Source organism: Labrus bergylta, chromosome 5, assembly GCF_963930695.1.
Source record: "Labrus bergylta chromosome 5, fLabBer1.1, whole genome shotgun sequence".
Lineage (NCBI taxonomy): Eukaryota > Metazoa > Chordata > Actinopteri > Labriformes > Labridae > Labrus > Labrus bergylta.
Genome location: NC_089199.1, coordinates 10,723,348 through 10,743,901, shown reverse-complemented (window position 1 = coordinate 10,743,901; position 20,554 = coordinate 10,723,348). Strand labels below are relative to the sequence as shown.

General features: G+C 39.1%; 2 protein-coding genes across 2 annotated transcripts in view; both read right to left on the bottom strand.

The window, feature by feature from the left end:
• Positions 1–743: 743 nt before the first annotated feature.
• On the bottom strand, positions 744–7,836 carry LOC136179211 (fibrous sheath CABYR-binding protein-like). Its single transcript, XM_065954737.1, has 4 exons — positions 7,629–7,836; positions 3,519–6,281; positions 3,082–3,191; positions 744–2,194 (listed from the first exon to the last, which is right to left on the bottom strand). The coding sequence occupies exons 1-3, from the start codon at positions 7,708–7,710 to the stop codon at positions 3,088–3,090; spliced, it is 2,949 nt and encodes a 982-aa protein (XP_065810809.1). The 5' UTR covers positions 7,711–7,836; the 3' UTR covers positions 744–2,194; positions 3,082–3,087.
• Positions 7,837–9,400: 1,564 nt separating this feature from the next.
• Positions 9,401–20,554, bottom strand: part of foxj3 (forkhead box J3) — a 78,227-nt gene continuing 67,073 nt past the window's right edge. The window contains exons 7-12 of the mRNA XM_020628996.3: positions 20,263–20,437; positions 17,976–18,464; positions 17,278–17,379; positions 16,533–16,724; positions 15,203–15,301; positions 9,401–15,110 (exon numbers count right to left, since the gene is read on the bottom strand). Coding sequence (XP_020484652.1) covers positions 14,998–15,110; positions 15,203–15,301; positions 16,533–16,724; positions 17,278–17,379; positions 17,976–18,464; positions 20,263–20,437 — 1,170 coding nt within the window. The 3' untranslated portion in view covers positions 9,401–14,997. The remainder of the gene's footprint in view (positions 15,111–15,202; positions 15,302–16,532; positions 16,725–17,277; positions 17,380–17,975; positions 18,465–20,262; positions 20,438–20,554) is intronic.

The following is a 20,554-nucleotide window of genomic DNA, read 5'->3' as shown; positions in this document are numbered from 1 at the left end:
TGGACTGTGGGAGGAAGCTGCAGTACCTGCAGTGAACCCACGCCTGTACATAGAGAAGACGCAAACCCCCAAACGAAAGCCTACTGGGAGTTGAAACGGTAACCTTCTTGCTGTGAGGTAACAGTGCTAACAACTGCACCAGCCTTCAGCCCAGATTCCACTAATACTAGAGAGTAATTATACTGACAAAGAACTGAGTAAGTAATTTAGATGTACATACTTTCATATAACAAATGATATACATCATGATTTAAAAGAAGACCATGGTCATTACAAGGAGAAAGTGAAAAGAGCATCACATTTCTTATAAAGTTTAAGATTTGGAGTCAATTAATCAGGACTTCCGTTGCTGTTGAGCCGCAAAGATCATCTGGTATTAATGACACACACATTTCCTCCAGGTTTTCACAAAAAAAAAAACATTCCCCCTGACGTAAATTATACAACATTTATGTCAATAAAAAGGAAAAAAAAAGGCTGTCAGACTTCCTTAAAGAATCAACATTTATCTCATCTATACATAAAAGTGCAGAGTCAGGATGTGACTTTCAGAGCACATAGTAAATGCTGTAGGCTAATTTTCATTTTAAAAGTATCAACAGCTTATATATTTTATAATCTTCGTCATTGTCTTCATTATTGTGCAATGACTGCTTTGTGTTACTTCCAAAGTATGTAGAAGTCATAGTTACTGCTATAACTTGTTCTTAAAATTCAGCTGATTCAGAGTCATTACTCTCTGCTCTTGTAAATCTGCATTTATTTTTTACAGGCTTTTTACAACAAGTGCAATTCAAAGAGTGTTACATTTACAATGAGACACAGTAGTTGGGTACAGTTTTTAACAGGACACAGTTTGCAGGGTTCATTTGGTACACCATGTTCCCTTCACCATCCTAAAAATATTGACTGTGTGCAGGATGAGCCGAGGACATATAGCTGGTACAGCGGCATGCCAAAGTGTGGTTGATATAGGAGAGCTATGTGTCTCATGGCTGCATGACAGGAAAGGAAAAGTGATAGGCTTACTTGGCTCTTAAACTTCATGTATAAGGCGTGTGCTTTTCCATGCATGTGGTGGCCTATACTGTACAGTATGTATGTAGGAGCCAGTTAGTCAATGGAATTGTACATAATGTACATGATGAACATTTTGTGATTAAAAAGAAGGTTGCACAATGTTAGATTCAACCAACCTAGAAAGATAATATAATAATATATAAATAATATGCAAAAAAAGCTCAACAAGTTACAAATATATTTTCATCATCCATAAATTTCAGTCACAAGAAGATCATACCAAAATATTAAAACACTCTTACATTAAATATACATTTTACCAGACATGACTACCATTGTTAATAAAGTTAGTCACATATTCAAATTTATGATCGATAATTATATCATAGGCACTCCACAGCTTACATTAGGTTAAGACATAGTTTAAAAAAGAAAGGGAGAAAAATGTACTTAAGCAAATTTTGTCAGTAATTCACTCGATGCTGCAATACTGTAGAGTAATATTGTATTTCTGTCACTGAATTTATTTTGGTAATATCTGCAGTTTCTTTGTAGATAAAGATTTTACAAAACAAACTAATGTCCAGCATGTGAAATATGATGCATTGTAATAGTTTTAAAGGTTCATTGATTAGATTTTGACCACTAGTTGCGCTATGCACATTTCTGAAGAGATTAGATCTCAAGGGAAGATAAAGTGCAATTCAGAGAGAAACACAGAAAGTTAACAAACTTTGTGTACAAGAAAACTTCTTGGGGCACCATCTACCCACAAGTATATATAAAAGTTGTATTGGCTCCGCCTATGCGCCAAAGGAAAAATGCTGCCTTCAAGTTATTGCATCAGAATCCAATCAACTGAATGAATGTTGTTACCTTTGGTAATTGAAGTGTATTTCACTGATAGAGTCCTTCCATAGTTCTACTAATTTAAAACAAGAGTATGGTTTCTAATAGGGAGGCATTGTTGCTTTTACTTCAAGATCTTCGTTTGTCTTCTTTCACTGGTTTCCACAGCTTCCCAAACTGTCCTTGGTGTCCAAACCTTGGAGAAACTGCCTTGTATCTTTGAGTAGGCTCTTCTCAAGCATAGATGCAATGCAGAGAACCCCAGGGTTCAATGCTTCAGTCGTATTTCATCAAACAGCAGGTTGAAGTGATTTACTTCAGTATCCTGAAACAGAAGAATTAATGGAAAGTGGAAATCTAAAATTGTTTTACAGCTTCTGGAAATATATCTTGTCACAAATACATGTTTATTTCGACAATAAGACCCTCATAAGGCATTCACAAAAATCTTTGTGAAAATTCAAGTTGGTATCTAATAGAAAAACCAGTTAAAGAAAACAACAGATATTTTGTTTCAGTTTGGGCTTCTCAAAACTGTGTGGGAGTTTCTAATCACATTTTAAATGACACCTTCTTGACTGCATGGCACATTCGTCAAACACAGGCCTGAACATGGCATTTGAGCAATGAAGCAGAATCCCCACCGTCTAAAAATATTAATTTAAATTGGTCACCAATGGTGAGTTGCAAATGTGCTGTCTATACTCAGGTTACCAGGAAATACAACATTAGCTGAGTACCCTCTGTTTTTCTCATAGCTATGACATATGGCTCATTACCAGTCGCTAGTGCTAATAGATCTTTACTTCCCTGCAACATAAAAAAGATTATCAATCACTAACACTCGACTCAACCCCAGCCCAACAAAGTCAACTGGGTACACTCAACACAACCTTCAAAAGACTGGTTTATAAAATGAATTGCGTAATTTTTGTAACAATACCCAAGCTTAACCATGCCCAGTTACCTACTGTATATCAGGGCATATAACTGAAACTTAGACTTACATTAATTTGGATCTAGAAATAGTAAGCATCTAAATAGTTTTAGAAACATTGGTTTGTAATACTATTTCAATGTTTAAAATTATATAAATAAGACCATTAATACTAAGTTAGAGGTCGTATGTGGATTTGGGTTTCCAGGTGTATTAACCAGTTTTTATATTTAATTATTGTTTACAAAAGTTTGAATTGAGGATGTTGTACTCACTTGCATTTATCGCAGTTTCTTGGATACAGACGTCCAAACAAATCCAAAAATGATGAAAGACATCAGTGTGAAGAATGCTACACCAAGCACTGTCCCTCTGTTCACCAAAGCTGGAACACCAAAACTGTCATTAGTGAAATCAACACTCATAATTACTATATGCAGCAATATTAAACTTTTCACATGGTGAACTCTTAAACAGAAATAAAACATGTCTTTCTAGCCCTGTTTGTGCACTGGGGATTACAATTAGTCCAGCCTACTACTGGCTTATTATATGTGGCTTATTTTTATTTCACAATGGTTGGTAATAATTGCATAAATGCAATTGTCAGATAAGTAGACCTTTGATAATAGGAAAAGAGAAACATTTAAATTGAAGTGAAGCCCTTACTAACATAAATGTTATAAATAAAACAGCAGTGTTTAACTCTTACCAACAGGCTCCTCTTCTGTAGACATAGCTGCAGACCTTAAATCTTCATTGTATGTCTCATTGCTGGTACTGTTTACACGGTCCACAGGAGATAGGACGATGTCTCCCTCTTCAGTGATGGCGGGGGCACTAGTTGTTACAAGTTCAATTGAGGATTCAGTTAAGATCTCTGTTGCAACGTGAACATCTGTCCCAACTACAAGATATTCTTCTTGTGGATCCAGGGCTGTTTCGATGGTCAATGTCACACATGGGGTTTCTGTGACAGATGTAACAAGCACATCTGTATCATTGTCACATCCTTCAATCTCTTCAGGAGATGTGACTTCATCTTCTACTTCTACTTCTTCTTCCTGGAGAATATCTGATTGGGCAACTTCTTCTGTAGTATCATCTTCCGGGGGAATAATGAGGACTGAGTCTTCAATAGCTGGTACTTCATCAGTAGGCTCCACTAGAACATTGACTGCAGGAGTCTCTGATGCTGTTTCCTCACCCATTACTTCTTTTGTGTTAAGTCCTTCATGGACAAGGACAACGGGTTCCTCTTCTTCTGGCTCACAAGGAGGAAGTTCTTCCTGGGTAGTAGGGCCTTCTTGGATATTTTCTTCTGGGACAATTGGGACAGGCACCAGTGCAGCCTCTGATTCTATATCCTCCTCTGGAGTTTCTTCTTCTGGTTCTTCTGGTAAGACTATGGGAATCAGTTCTTCACTATCTTCCTCCAGCTCTGGAACCTCCTCGGCTGAATCCAAAGGAACAATGACAACTGGATCTTCTAAGGCTGACTCTTGTGGTTGAGTGTCCTCGGCAGCAGGTTCCATTTGACCCTCTTCTTCTGTCTCAAGCTCAGCGGGAAGGAGGCCAGCTGGTTCCTCCTCTTCTAATGTGCTGGGAAGGGGTTCTTTGTTACTAGCAGGGTCCACCTCAGCATCGGTTTCTTCCAGCTCTACCGGGGCAAGATCTTCTCCTTCTTCAACTTGTTCTTTTGGAGCTTCCTCTTCTTTTTTTTCTGAAACAACTAAAGGGACCATTTCCTCATGTATCTCTTGATCTGGCTTCTGTTCATCTGGTTCGACTGGAAGGAACAAAGCAGGTTCTTCTGGGGCTGACTCCTCTGGTGCTGTTTCCTCCACAGCAGCAGTGATCAATTCTTCTTCAACTTGTTCTTCCAGCTCAGGTTCCTTCTTAGCAGAATCCAATGGAACAATGATGGCTGGATCTTCTGGGGCTGACTCTTCTGGAACCAATTCCTCTGCAGCAGGCTCCTCTTGACCAGCCTCCTCTGTCTCAAGTTCTGCAGCAGGTTCCTTTTCTTCTGGTGTCACAGGAATAGGTTCTTCTTCTACATGAGCAATGTCAACAGGGATTATAAGTAAAGATTCTTCTGGTGCAGATTGTTCTGCTGCCTTTTTATCCTCCGAAACCTCTACAGGAATACAGGGGACTGGTGCAACACTAGCTGGTTCACCATGCTCTTCTTTGGACACAGCTTCAACAGGTTCTTCTTCTGTGTTTTCCGCTGTGGCTTTGTCCTCTGAAGCCTCCAAAAGAACAACTGAGATGGCTGGAACTAGATCCTCCGAACCATTCTCTTCTGTAGATGCAATTTCGACATCACCATCTTCAGCAACATCAGTTTCTTCTGTCTTTTCTTCAGGAGCTTCATCTTCTGACGCCTCCAAAAGAACAACTGGGACCGGTGCGTCTAGAGCTGGATCCTCCAAACCATTATGTTCTGTAGATGCAATTTGGACATCACCATCTTCAGCAATAGCAGTTTCTTCTGCTTTTTCTTCAGGACCTTCATCTTCTGACGCCTCCAAAAGAACAACTGGGATGCCTGCATCTGGAGCTAGATCCTCCGAACCATTCTCTTCTACTGATGCAATTTCGACATCACCATCTTCAGCAACATCAGTTTCTTCTGTCTTTTCTTCAGGAGCTTCATCTTCTGACGCCTCCAAAAGAACAACTGGGACCGGTGCGTCTAGAGCTGGATCCTCCAAACCATTATGTTCTGTAGATGCAATTTGGACATCACCATCTTCAGCAATAGCAGTTTCTTCTGCTTTTTCTTCAGGACCTTCATCTTCTGACGCCTCCAAAAGAACAACTGGGATGCCTGCATCTGGAGCTAGATCCTCCGAACCATTCTCTTCTACTGATGCAATTTCGACATCACCATCTTCAGCAACATCAGTTTCTTCTGTCTTTTCTTCAGGAGCTTCATCTTCTGACGCCTCCAAAAGAACAACTGGGACCGGTGCGTCTAGAGCTGGATCCTCCAAACCATTATGTTCTGTAGATGCAATTTGGACATCACCATCTTCAGCAATAGCAGTTTCTTCTGATTTTTCTTCAGGACCTTCATCTTCTAAAGTGTCCAAAGGTAAGACTGGGACTGGCGATTCTGGAGCTGGATCATCTTGATGACTATGTTCTGTTTCATCTGGGGAAGCCTCATCTAAAGGGACAGTTTCTTGTTCGGAAGAATCTTGTGGAACTGCAGCCAAAGGTTCCCCAGGTTCTGATTCCTGAAAAACAGCTTCTCCTTCAGATACCTGATCTTCGATCAAACCAAATTCTGGTTCTGGAATGTTTTCTTCAACAGGTGAATCTTCAGGCAATGGAGGTGCCTGTTCTGCAACAACTGAAATTTGTTTCTCCTGAATAGATTCTTCATCTTTTTTAAAGTCACTGTGATCTTCTGTTACTGGCGCCAGTTTTTTAGCAACAACTGAGGGCTTACAAGCTCTGGAAGCTGCAATATAAGTGTTCAAATTAGCAATAACTTCATCAGCAGGATAATCGAGTAGTGTCTAAGTTATTAATTAAAACACTTCAAAATTCAAATTTTGAATTTTACAAGGGTCACTTGAATTCCTTAAATGAAGACATTTTTATGCAGGTAGTTTTATACTTTTTGCACTTTCATTTTTTAAAATTTTGTATCACTCCTTGGAGTTCTTAGTATTCTGAGTAATCTCCCAGTTAGGCTCATTGAGCTTTTTCACAAGGTACAGTACACTTTATCTCTGAAAATGGCATCAAATATGACGATGGCTCATTATGTAACGGCTAACAAGATCTCTAGTGACATGACACAAACATGGAGGATGTGTACAGATCCAACTTTAGTCCAAATATCCCACAGAGTAGTATCCTACCCGTACAGGTGTGTCATTGAACAGGCCATGAAAGTATTTTAAGATAAGTTTGCTTGTTACTTACATCCACGCTTTCAGACACAGGAGTATTATGCTCGACTTAGCTTGGTGACTGAGTCAGTTTCCAAACTGATTCATATTTTTATTATTCAAAGCTTTACAGCACCTAAAGCTGTACTTGACATTTCCTGTCTTTGATTCTGTTGACTCACAATCAACCTATTATGTAACAACAAACACAGGTTCACTTTGTTAAAAAAACACACTTATGCATTCTTCTAACATGCCTCTGAAGTAAGAAACAGCTTCATTTAAATCATTTTGAAGCACATATGCATATTGATTAACTCTAGCTCAAAACATCTGTGACTTGGTCAAGAAAAAACGACTGAAAAAAACACAAGACAGGAATTTACCTGATAATTAAGAGTACCCAAACTGTTTCATTCTTACTTAACAATATTTATATGGCAAAATATTATATCCTATAAAAAAATATATTTATTTTAACATCCTATTGTGCTTCATCAAACCTTTATTTTCCAGGAATTGAATGTCCTGATAAAAAAGTTAGTTCATTTTTGTGGTCATTAGATCAATTTGTTATTCTAATTTAGATAAAATCACAATTATATATATCATAATATTGTATTTTCTTTAAATGATACCAGTGGCATAGTCTTTGTGGCAAGTTTGCACCCCATGCACAGAGGCTGCAGTCCTTAAAGCGAGCAGCCCTGGTAAAAATCTGACCTGTGGCTCTGTAGCCTACTCCACCTGATTTTTGACTCTATCCAATGTCCTAATAAAGAGATAAAAAGCCAAAAAATAAATCTGTAAAATATACCTTAAAGAGAGAGTTTCAATCAATGACCACATTTCTAATCATTGTGATCAATAATTCTCATATATAAATATTAGAGAATAAATGCACTGCTTACGTATTGGTGCAGGTGAGCATAGCTGAACATTCAGGAGCAGTGTCAGCAGGAGCAGAGAGGAAGCTTTAAACATGATGTCCATCAGTTTAGTTCCCCTTCCTTAGAGCCTGAGAAAATCTTTGAATGGTTCCAGAGCAGCAAACAGAACGGTGTCCCTACTGGGAAGGTATATCCTACAGGGCTGAATCATGCATGTAAGGTGTCATGTGGACACATGCTGAAGTGACACACCATATGGGAGCACTGGGTGGGGGCTTCCAGGGCTGGGTGGGGGAAAAGAGAAGCATGTTGGGGGATCATATGGACCTGTTCAGGGCACCAGGACTACAGAGGTCATTCCTTATCTGAGACCAATCAGAATAGCAACTTAAAACTGCTTAAAGTGTCACCTGTGAGACAGAGTTACAAATAAATATCAACCTACATTATGATGTATCTTTCTGACAGCTCCACAACACTATATAAAGAAGTATTTACAGCAACCTATTTTTGGTGACTTTTTCTTTCCCACAGGGCAGTGAAAAGAAGTTCATACACATTTTTCTCTTTTTTTTTTTGGAAAGAGTTGGAACTCCTTTTTCAAGAATTAACTAAATCTCAATTTTCACTTTACTCTATTAACAATGAGCAGTTGGCTCTGTGCAAATGGTGCACCAGAAATATAAGCTCATTGGATACATGAATTTGTTGAACAGATCTTAAAAAAAAAAAAAAAAAAAAAAAAATAGAAGTAAAAACAAACATTGAGTAACATTTAATTACGTTTTTAAAATGGTTATACATCATGGAATACTCACATCAACACCTGAGCTTTGAATAATGTTGAACTCTAACTCAGAAATGCTGTACATCAGTTTCCACAGCATGTTGTACTACATTATCACTGGATTCCTTCACATCAGAGCTGCAACAATAAATTTATTGATTGATAAATGGAATTAAATAAAAATAATTTCCAGTTATCTATATAATCCATTATTCATTTTAGCCTTTTTAACCCAATTTTTTTTTTCTGTAAGCACCTTATATATAATAGTTGTTGCTTCTCTTTGTCAAATATGAAAAAAACAAAGGAAGCTATGTGAAGACATGCCTTTGGGATGTGGGGAATCATGATGACATTTAATAGACTGAACTAAATCATTAAAATAATCATGAGTATTGTCCCTAGTTGTCTCTCCTGCTTTTTTCCATTAGCTGGGAGATATCACATAATATGGGAAAACTTGTGTCTGCATTTTTGAAGTAGCCAATGAGTATATCTCACATTACAGGTGATATCAACTGTAAACCAGGTGACCTGTACTTCATAATGCTAATTGCTTGGATATTATTTATTCCCTGAAATAGGAGCCAGAAAGCATGGAAAGGCATGGAAAATGTCACCATGAGTTTGTATCAGCGTAGTGCCGTAAGCAGTGTCTCAGTTTTTATGTGGGCACATAAATACATATGCTGTGCTTTCAAAGATTACTCAGCATATTATTGGGGCCGTTACTGTATATATTTTGTACCAAATGATTGTGAACTTCCATCAGTCCTAATGTGTATTTTCTGTGTTTACTTCTCACGTTGCTGTATGATTTTTACAGTAAAGAGTTTAAGAAAATTGGACAACATTATAATGGGAAAGTTGTTTCTAAGTAATTTCCTTGCTCTGTTTTTGGACAGCCATTATTTGTACTGAAGATGATGTGAGACTTAAAAACGATAACCTCCTATGTCATATTGACACAAAGCTTCAGGAACAAAGCTCAAACAGCACATTAATCCACAGTGAAGTTACCATATTTTATTTCTTTAAGTGCCATTCATGCATATTGGGGACAGGGGTGGGGTGGGCGGTGGTATCGACAATTCTAATAACACTTGAGTTATTTTACAGCACTAAACGAATACAAAGAGTAGCTGTGTCACCTCATCGGACAACAAAAGTAATAAACCGTGCATAAACAAAAATAGGACAAGTAGGAGAAAAAAAAAATACAAGAAATGACAAAGACAAAATCAAAAAAACAAACCAAATATATATTATCAACACTGAAACACTGAATGTAGAACCATAGTACAGGTAAAAGGTAGTGTCACACAAAAAGCCGACGCATTTTCATCACATATATACAATATAGATATATACATACTGTCACCCTCTGATTGGACAATAACAAAATACTCTATTCTTTTACCTCCTCTCTTTTCATTGATAAGACCCACCCCCAGCCTTGATACCCCACCCCCAAGAGGAAAAAAGGGATGATTGAAAAGACATATATGTACAAGCACAACAACACACCAGCACTGAATAAAATAGGCCCCGATCAGCAGTACTTGTTGGCAGTTCTCTCCCACATTGTAACAAGGCTTTTTTTTTTTTTTTTTTTTTTTTTTTTGTATCTTATCATCTTTTTTTCTCCCACTGATAAGTAATCTCTCTGGCAGGTTCATGTCCAGCGGAATAAAAAAAGAAAAATTCAAATCGTCTTTTGGGAAAAAAAAGAACTCACACACACACAAAACACACACACCACACATACGGACGTAATGTAAAATTTGATTGTGATCCAGTCATTGTCTTCACCTTTTTTTATCCGTTTTAGCTCAAATCCTTTTGTTTCCTTTGGGGCTGCTGCGTTAAAAAAAGAGTATTGTGTGTGTTAACAATCTTCACCTGGAAGAACGGCGACACACTTCAACTTCACACCGACACACAGGAGGTTCTCTATTGTAAGTACATTAGAAAGAAAACACACTGTTGCTCTCCTCTCTCATCTTCTGTTGCAGTCCCTTGGCCACCTCGCCACAAAGAGTCATCATTTGGGTCACACAACTGAATTAGTTTTTTTTTTTTTTCCCTCGGTTTGAGCTCTACTTAAGAAATCCTGGCATTGAAAAGCTCAAGAGAGAAGATCCACAGGCAAGGAAATCCTTCACATACAGCTGACATTTGATGTGCAAAGACAAACAAAACATGGCAGAAAGATGCAGGGGTGGACAGGTTTGATTGGCAGTAGAAGAAAAAAAAAAAAAAAAAACTGAACGGCAGTATCATCAGCTAAAAGAAGTCTTGATTCATGTGCACAGTGCAGCTCTGGACTGAAGACTTGCAGTCTAAAATGTGGACTGGTTCTAGTTTAAAATAACCTTAGAGAGGTTCAAATGTAAAAACAAATTGTTATATACTACTAACACATTACAGAACCTGGTGAATCTTGAAAGTGCCTTTTACAGTATCATTAAAAATAATTAATAATGATTGTCATTAAAATATGAAATCAGAATTATGCTGACATCAGCAATCCCTAGTTGATAACTCAATTTAAAGAAATGATCTAATCTTTTTGGAAACATACAACTTCTCATTTCTCTACCATAAAGAGGAAGCTACAGTTAGTCCACACAGTTAGCTTAGCATTAAGTGTGACAACAGAGAAACATGGAGTCTTGCTCTGTCCAATCCTGAAAAGATCTCCCGCTCAGCACCTCTAATGCTCAGTAATTCACAAATTATCAAAGCATGACACAAAAACAGTCCTTTATACACTTAGGTTTTTGGTACAGATAAACACAAAGATACAAAGTGTTGATTAGTGAGTATTAGTGATGCTTGCATGTTGGACAGAGCTATACCAGCTGTTTACTCTTGTTTTCACTCTTTCAGGTAGTGTTGTAGTCAAGACCAACCTAACCGAGACCAAGACATACAGAAGGGGGCGTTTTTTTCTTCTAATCACAGTAATGATGTGGAAAAACAGCCAATCAGTGGTGATCTTGATCGGTCTTGATTTAAAATCCGGAGTCCGCTCAGTCCGACACAGAGATAAGACCGAGTAAAATACTTTTGATTCCGAGTTGAGACCATAGACCGGTCTTGAGACCAAGACCAATTTCTAGTCCTACAACACTACTTTCAGGGCTAACTTTCGGTTGGCTGCAGCAGGAGAACTGGGAAGAAGTATCTTCTTGAAAAGAAACACATTAATGACTTTTCCCAATATTTTGAACTTCACCTTTACACAAAGACACACCTAGTCATGTATGCAAGCACCATCAGTTCAGCTGTATTACTGGGAGGAGAAATATTGTCAGTTGTGGACAATGCAGGTCCGATAGTAAATGAATGTTTGAAATTAAGGAGAGGCTAGATTTGAGCTCCAGGAGGTGCTTTGCTCCTTAAAAAACGGATACCAACAAAAGGTGTTAAGTGTGCAAAGGGTGAACTTTTCTAACATAGTGTCTCTAAAGTTCAGCACCTGTCTGATTGGGGAGCCACATGTGACAGGATACAGAGCACAGGTCGATCTCCCCGTTCTGTGCTTGAGAGGAACCCTTTAAACATAAAACACATTTGTCACAGATCACCTGTGTGCATCTGCTTTGTGCTCATAGAAAGCAAAGCGATTGCAGCAATCAATCAGCCCTAAAATTGCAATCAAAACAAAACGTACACATATGCACTCAGCAATTGTTAAACCAACAAACACACACTGTATGAGCTTGATCATGAATCACATTTCTCATTCTGTAATGATTGTATAACAGCAAAATCTTAAGCTATTGTACGATTACAATAAAACACTGGGCAGAAAAAAAATTATAACTGAAAATTTTAAATCCAGATGTGACATACACTGAGTGCAGCTTTTACTACCGTTGACGTACAATAGATAGATAAAGGCATGGATTTGGATGTACCGGTAACTCACTCTACAAACTGTACAGTAAAGTTGAACACATGATTATTTACCTTTTAAAAAGGGAAAGTTCAACATTTGATGTATATCCTATTGATCATTGGTCATTCAAAAATAAACACATTATTGAAAAAGCTCCACATCAGATTCTTTCCTCTTTCAGGTAGACTAAGACAGATTTCTAATTTTACTACTTTTGAAAGATTTCTTTTTACTGTATTTTATTAGGCATGAAAAACATTACTTTCACATTTTATACAGGCTCTTAATGTTTCATTTTAATTTATAATTCAAACATGGTTTGCATCTGGAATTGTAATTCTTTAAAATATGAGTTTGTCAATTTGGTAAACGTCCTTTCACCGCAATAGTTCGATGAGAAGATCGACACAACTCCCATGTGTGCAAGATAAATATAAAGCAAGCTTCAGAAGACAGTTAGCTTAGCATAGCACAAAAAATATGGCCGGCAGCCTGGCCTTGTTCTCTCCACAGGTAACTCAATCAGCCCTCAGGCACATCTAATGGAAATCATTCTAACATTCCTTGATACAAGGAGTGCTTCTTTACTCGTCTTATAGTAAAGATTGGACGGACAAGACAAGCTTTATCTTGTTGATTGCAAAGCATCATGGGGGGGATGGTGGGCAGAAACAGTGCAAGACTATTTTCAGTCTTTCAGTCTCTAAGCTAAGCCATCCTTTTTGTCTTTAGCTTTATATTTATATTTATATATTCAATAAAAACACAACCTGCTGATTTGAGAAGTATGACACATGTTTTGTTTGCCAGAGCCCATACAGAATTTGAATGAGGAAAGATTTGAATAATGATGTCTAAAAGTTTAAAAGGTCACATTCAGACAAATTGGTCTGCATGTTTTTTGTTGTTGTTTTTTAGAAAACAAAAACCTTGTTAAATTGTTTTTTTTAAATGTAGTTTTCTTTTTGACAAACTAAAGTGGAGGCACAATTTTATCATCTTGAACATATTATTGATATCTATGAAGAGTATTGCCTGACATATTTGACATTACAGATGTGTTGGGGATAGGGCTGTCAAAAGATTTTTCAAAATGTAATCATGATTATTTGCAAAAGTTCAATACTTTATCGTGAGCAATTGAAATTTGAATTGCATATCTGCATTCGCATTTCAAAATGAAAATAGTTTGGCTTTTATTTTCAATAGTTGTACTGTCTTAAGCTGAGAGTACTTTACTTGCTGACTGAATTCAACCCAGCTTTTATTTTGAAATAAAATAAGGACCTTCTGGTAGATTGAAGGTTACAGCATTAACCTAACTTCAGAAAATGGAACTCGTTACAGATCAAAAAGTGAATGAAAACAGCAAAAAGTAAAGGTATACAAGTGAAATGTTTGATGTCATGAGGTGGATGTTACTTTTGACCCATTTAAAGATGCAGCAGTGTTGTTCTTCTTTTCTTTTTTTTGCGGCGGTTTATCCATGATGCGCTTAAAGGGACAACACAGCGGTTTGTGATTAACTAGTTGACAGCCCTAGTTGGGATAAACTGGGACTAGCTGACAACACTGGCCTCACTGATGTATCAGTCAGTTTTTTCGGTTTTGGTGTTGAATGATTCAATGATCAACAAGTTACTTATCAAAAACTGATGAACTTCCCCCTTCAATTTCGCTCAAAATTTGAATCTGGTAAGCACTTACTGTTACATCTTTTGATTGAATAAAGCTTAAAAACTGATAGATTTATACTAAACTAAAACAATGCACTCAGAGAACTTAAACCTCAGGTTACTTTGGGTTGAATAAAAGACAGAAAATGTTCCTGCTTTCTTTTCTTCACTTTCGTTCACACTCATCCACTCGTGAAGTGCTTGAGACACAGAAACAAAAAGAAAGACATTTGAAAAAGTTCTTGTATTCCCATAACTTGTCTGTTGCCGTGGGCCTGATCACATTGGTTGTGTAGGAGAACAGATCATGATACCTTATGTGATCTCCCTCTCTCTTGGTTTGTTTAATATCAAGCCTTTATCATTTAACACCCTGTTCAAAATCTCACTTATTGTAAACACAACTTCACCACCCATGCAGCCACAGCGAGACCGGTTTTCTCCCAAAAGCGTCAAACGAGCACCATCACGTTACTCACAGAGATGGCCTGTGTTTCTTTCAAATGAAAATCAAAACCAAATAAGTTTTTTTTTTTTTAAGAGAGAAAAAACTCATCCAAGAGGCAGCTGAGGCCGATGTCAACACGAGAAGAATTACAAGCTGAACACGTCGCTCAAATCACAGAACAGTTACGGAGCAGGGGGAGAGGGGGGAGAGGGGTTCGGACTTTGGAAGGCTGCTGGCGAGGGACGGGAGAGGGAGAGGGCCATCTGAGGAGCTGAGGAGCGTGTGGTTTAGACGTGAATGTGTTTACTTGTCTCTAGACAAGTACATAAGCGATCACTTTTACATGTCCGACTAAATATGATTGTCTTCAAACTAACGTTTTCTAGTAATGTTTTGCTTTTGTAAAAATGTCAGGACTCTGAAGTCTGTCTTTGTCCAACAAAGCTTGTCAATGTTCTTCTGCATCCCACCAACAGCGCACTCCTCCTCCCCTCCTGTTGCTCCGCCTGGCTCCCTCTGGCTTCCACCTCCTCTCCTCACTCCCTTTTCTGTTTGCAGAAGGAGGTCTGGGGTTAGACGATGGAGTCCCAATCAAAGTCATCCTGAATGTCATCAGCTTGCATGCGATGCATCTGGAAGTTTCTGGTAGGTATCATGTGCTGCTGGTTCATCTGTGCATGGTGTCCTAGAGAAAGAGCATGTTATCGTTAATAAAAAACATTCATTTTTAAGATGGAAGCATTTCAGTCCTTTTTTTCCACTATAGCTTCTTGTAACCTGTCATCGTGGATCCTGCGGTGCTCATGGGGGACATGTGGGGGTATCCTGGAGGACCCATCAAGGATAGACTCTGTCTGGAGTCCATGTAGAGATTTCCTGATAAGAAAATTAAAATAACACTGTTTAAAAATGTTTGATATTTGCATCTGAAAATGTTTCAATGCTGGTAAATGTCAGCAGAGATAAGTCTCATCGTCTGACTCTCGCTTCACAAGATGTGGCTTTCCGTTTTTATTCTTTACTGTGAAACACTGATCATTATCACAGTGTCAGGCCACTACAAATTATGCAACTGAATTTAGAAAAATGAATGTATATGTTTTGTAACCTGTCATAAATGACATACAGCTGGTAATGAGGGGCAGGAAGTAGCCTTTTTTTTGTTGCTTTTGCTTTAATAGGTCACAAACCAAAAAGATATGACTCATTGGCATACAGGGAGAGCAGCCTCAGGTCTTTGAACTCACAGCAATGTCACAGCACACGGCTGTACAACATGAGTCTGGTTCTGCTCGAGGTTTCTACCTAACAGGGAAGGTTGTCCTCACCAAAGTTACTTGATAAATGTGCCTGTAAATTATATATAACAAAGAGTGCGCTCTTGACTCACTCTTTTCCTAAAGTGTCTTAAGAAAACATTTGTTATGAATTGGTGCTTTACAAATACAGATGGATTATCAAGTAATTCTGTACAAATAAGCATTAAGGCATTATTGGGGCGGCAGTAGCTCAGTCTGTAGGGACTTGGGTTGGGAATTGGAGGGTCGCCGGCTCCAACACAACCGACTGGAGAGGTGCCAGTCCACTTCCTGAGCACTGCCGAGGTGCCCTTGAGCAAAAGGCACCTAACCCCAAAACTGCTCTGGAGCGCTCGCTGTGGGCAGCCCCCTCACTCTGACCCCTCTCCATTAGTGCATGTCCATAGGATCCTGTTTGTGCATGTGTGTGTATTTCGGCCTGTTTGTGTAGCATGTGCATTAAACAGATTGTAAAACTGAATTTCCCCTCGCGTTATTAATAAAGTATAAATTAAATTATAGTGACTTTGCAGCTTGATTCAGTTTTATATTCTAGACATGATCTTTTTCCAGTAAATAGATTAAAGTGTCAAATGTAAATGCTTGATTTTAAAAAGTTAATTGATATATTGTAGATTATTTCCCCCTTCATGAGAGAAGGAGACACAACTGCTGTTTCTACATGATGACCTACATATTGCTGTATCAGGCTTAGCTGCACAAGCCAAGAATTACAAAGTAAAGATAACAACATGTTATATAAATGAGTTAGTAAATGAGTGAGCAGGGGTAAGAAGTGTGTGTTTAACCTGTGTTGTGGTGCTGGCTTGGTTTGTTGGGGTGCATGGAGCCATGACAAACAGTGGGCTGCACTGCCCCCTGTGGCTGGATTACACCGGTGCGGGCAAAAAACTGGTTGATGGACGAGCAGAGGTCTGCAATCTGAGTGGGTTCCAGGGACCAATTGTTCAACTCGGCTTGTCTCATACTGTCCCTTAATCCTTAGAAACATAAAACACAAAATTATTAACAGAACAACAAGAGCTACTGTCAAAGTTGGACTGTATCTGCATGTATTAAAATGCCTTTGGTGACAATGAAATGTATGAAACTGCACCAGCCGACTGTCCAAAGGAAATTAATTTGGTTTATGAGAAGCTATTTCACAAGCATGAAGCAAAAACTAGTTGCAATATATATTCATTATGTCAGTAACCTTCAGTGGGTGATATTTAAAAAACATCGTACCTTGCAATCCTGGACTGTAATTGGATAAACTGACCTGCTGAGCTTGTTGTTTTGGTAATTAAACCAGAAGGCAATGTTATTTAATTGAAGAGCTCAGTTTAATTAAACTCATAATCAAATCCACAGTGTCAACACTTCAGCACTCAATCAGAAGCTGGGGCAGTACTGTACTATCTGCTCTATAACTGTCTGTTTCCTCTGTTATCCAGAGAAATCATAATCCTGGTCAAATAAACTAAACAATTCAATAATTATACTTTGTATTTGTAAATGCAATATGGTCTATTTGTGGTGTCCAAACCGCACCTTGGAAAGGTGAAAGGTCGACATCAGCCCAGTTATAGCTGCTAGCAATGCGACAGCTTTCTTTCAGCGCATCCAGATTTGGGTACCAGTCAGACAGTAAACCTGCAACACATACACACAGGATACTTCCTGTAACATTACAGGATGACAGATTTGAAGGATACAGGTCATTTTTATTCCAATAGCAAGTTTACTCCTGGGACAAATACAGATTTAGTCCTAATTACATCATTCGTGGACAACTGCACAGTAACTGCTTCAGTAATTGTGATTAATGTAGGTTGGATAATGAAGCCAGATGAGCATTTTAATATAGTCACATTTTTATAGCCGTGCATGCAAATGAGTGAAAAGGATACACCAAATAAAACCGTTTGTCAGGCTCTCAAACAGTTATGTGCTATAGCCACTAGGAGGAGCCAGTCGACTCTTTAAGAGCAGCAGAAGCCGCTGGATGCAGCATTGCTTTGTTCTCACCTCAGCACAAAACATAAACCCGATGATAATTTACTGACAAACATTCCTAATAATTTCTTCGAGTTCTGTGACTTATAAAATGAGGATTTAGACAGAATGATGTTGACTTGTGAGTACATTGTTTATTCCTTTGCTGATGTGCGTCTGTGATGAACAGGATGATGAGAGAACACCACAGAACCGGGGTTCAGAGGCAGACAATGACACACAGAGGGTCTTACCTGTGTTGCAGGCCATCTGTTGCTGGGTAGGATGGGGCTGGTGGGAGAGGCTCTGATGCTGCTGTCCGTGTTGCTGTGGGTGCTGGCTGTGCTGAGTGTGTTGGGAGGGGTGTGGCGTGTGCTGCTGCGGGTGCTGGCCGTGGGATGGGTGCTGCGAAGGGTGCTGCCCGTGCTGGGAGTGCGCAGCATGCTGGGGGTGCTGTGCATGTTGACTGTGTTGGCTGTGCTGGCCGTGTTGGTTGTGTTGGCTGTGTTGGTTGTGTTGGCTGTGGGGGACGCCATGCTGCGGGAGGTGCTGTGCGTGGGGCGAGACGTGGCCGGGGTGGGACAGGGGCACCTGGCCACTGTTGGCGGAGTGGCTGTTGGGGTGGTTGTTGGGTTGGTTGTTTGACATGCTGTTCTGAGTGCTGATGGCGCCACTGGGAGAGTGCTGATAGGAGCAGGAGGTGTGTGTCTGCTGGGAGGAATCTGCCGGGATGCCCATCAGCCCTGAGAAACAAAGGAAGTTATTATGCTGAAAAACATAGGATAGGATGAATAGGTATTTTAATATCATTGTATAAAAGAACACAACAAAACTTCGTTGGCAGCGATCCTGTCCTGCAGCAATTACAAATTCTGGTCAAATATAAAAATACAACTGTATATATGTACATATAAAATATAGTTGTGCTAGAATCATTGTCCATTAAATGTATTTTTGGGGTTTTGAAAAAAAAAAAGGCTTACAGGTGTCACCTAGGAATCAAAGAATCTAAACATAAAAAAGCCTCTGATTTAAGCACTTGCTGGTGAAAGGAGCATCCTAATTCAAACTTAAGTGTCACTCGCATGGTTCAGGCATGCAGTGTAAAGGTGTGATGCACTACACAGAAAAACAGCCAGTCAGGATCTTCACATTTAAAAACTGCTTAAGATATTGCATCTTAACATCTGACAATAAAGGGATCTGTGTTGAAGTACTTTTACACTTGAGATAGACCAGCTGCCATTTTGTCGTACCGAGGAATGACTCAGCATTAGTTGCGTCTCTGAGGTTCAGGAGCCAGAGCTGCCGTTGCTTCTCCTCTCTCCTCCAGTGACACAGCTCTAGATCGTCTTTGACAAATTCATTGTGCTGTAGCTCGGCTTTTTAACAGACACGACTGGGGCATGAACATCTGCACACACAACTGCAATCTTCTGAGTGGCAGGGAGTGGTCTTAAGAGGCCCTGTCCTTCACAGCTTTGGCACAGTAAACCTATTTCGCTGGAGTGCTTTTAGAGCAGACTCCAGCCCCGCACCTCCACAATCGGCACGTAACACTCACTGCAGGGGTGACAAAGGTGCATCTCTTATCGGCGCAGAAAGCCCATTGTCCAACCAGGGAAATACAGAAAGCAATTAACGCCACACCAGAATAATAATGCGAGCTCATTACCTATTATCAAAGCCAGTGAATTAGCTCACTGTCTACAGCGGCAGAGTGTGAAATCCTCTAGCTCGATTATTTACGCTTTTTAATTGCTAGAGCTTGTCTGACTAAGAGATTTCACTTTTATGCGCATAAAAAAAGGTAACAACTTTCAACTAATGAAACGTAGATGATAGATTAAAGGAGAGAAAGTCTATGAAAACATTAGCATGAAATGCATTTGATTTAGGAAAGTAGGTTATACAGAGAAAGCTCAGTCTACTCTACTCATAACCCGCTTGTCAAGTGCTCTTTGTTTATCAGTCAATCAGATTACAAGCAAAAATGCATTTTGTTCTGCAGGGAATCACAGGCTTTTGGAAAGAGCTGTGCTCGATCCACAGCAATGTATTATATCATATAAACTCCACATCATTATGACAAATGAACCTCAAATCCAACAGATTTACTGAGGACTTTTTTTTCTTCTGTCTGTTACCTCTTCAACTCCTCTGATGAAATATGGCCTACAAAACATTACAAACATGACAAGACTCAGACATCTTTTATGTAATCTGAAAAATATGAAGCAAGAACAATGCTGTATTTATTCTAATTAACAATAAATATAATAAATGCAGAGAGAAATACTGTCTTTTAAATATTTGATCCATGAACTCTCGACTCTTACTTTTCCCTCTTGCTCTGGACAAAGACTCTATTAGTAGAGATGAACCTGTTGAATACCTGCCCATTGCTCCATTATTAGCTCTAAATGACTCTCTTTAAGCTCAGCTGTTAAGACAAACCAACATAAGGAAAATTGTTGATGAGGAATGAGACCTAGGCTCTCTTTCGGGGTTTCCACTTTATGCTCCCAAGTGGCCGCTCACCTTGCTGACTGAAGGACTGCTCAAAAACAGACTTATAAAGGCTGCGAAAGGAGGCACTGAGATCTTCAAATTCAGAGAACAGGAGCTGCTTATCCCTGTCCGGCATGTTGTACTGGGACTGGGGCGGCTGCTGGAGGCTCATGGGCTGGGACACGGGCTCTGGGTGACTGGTCACCTGTGGAGATGAGGAGATGAAGAAAGTTTAAGACTCACAGAAGCAAAATGAGATCATGTGTAATGTTTAATCTCTGAGGAATTTCAGGTTCAATTCTTTGAGGAGATCCATCTAAAT

Bases quoted from the DNA above. Each gene is read 5' to 3' on its own strand.
- LOC136179211 (XM_065954737.1), bottom strand. From the start codon at position 7,710: ATGGACATCATGTTTAAAGCTTCCTCTCTGCTCCTGCTGACACTGCTC. The intron at 6,282-7,628 runs GTAAGCAGTGCA...CTTATATTGCAG, and splicing joins ATGCTCACCTGCACCAATAC to CTTCCAGAGCTTGTAAGCCC. The intron at 3,192-3,518 runs GTAAGAGTTAAA...TTGGTGTTCCAG, and splicing joins TACAGAAGAGGAGCCTGTTG to CTTTGGTGAACAGAGGGACA.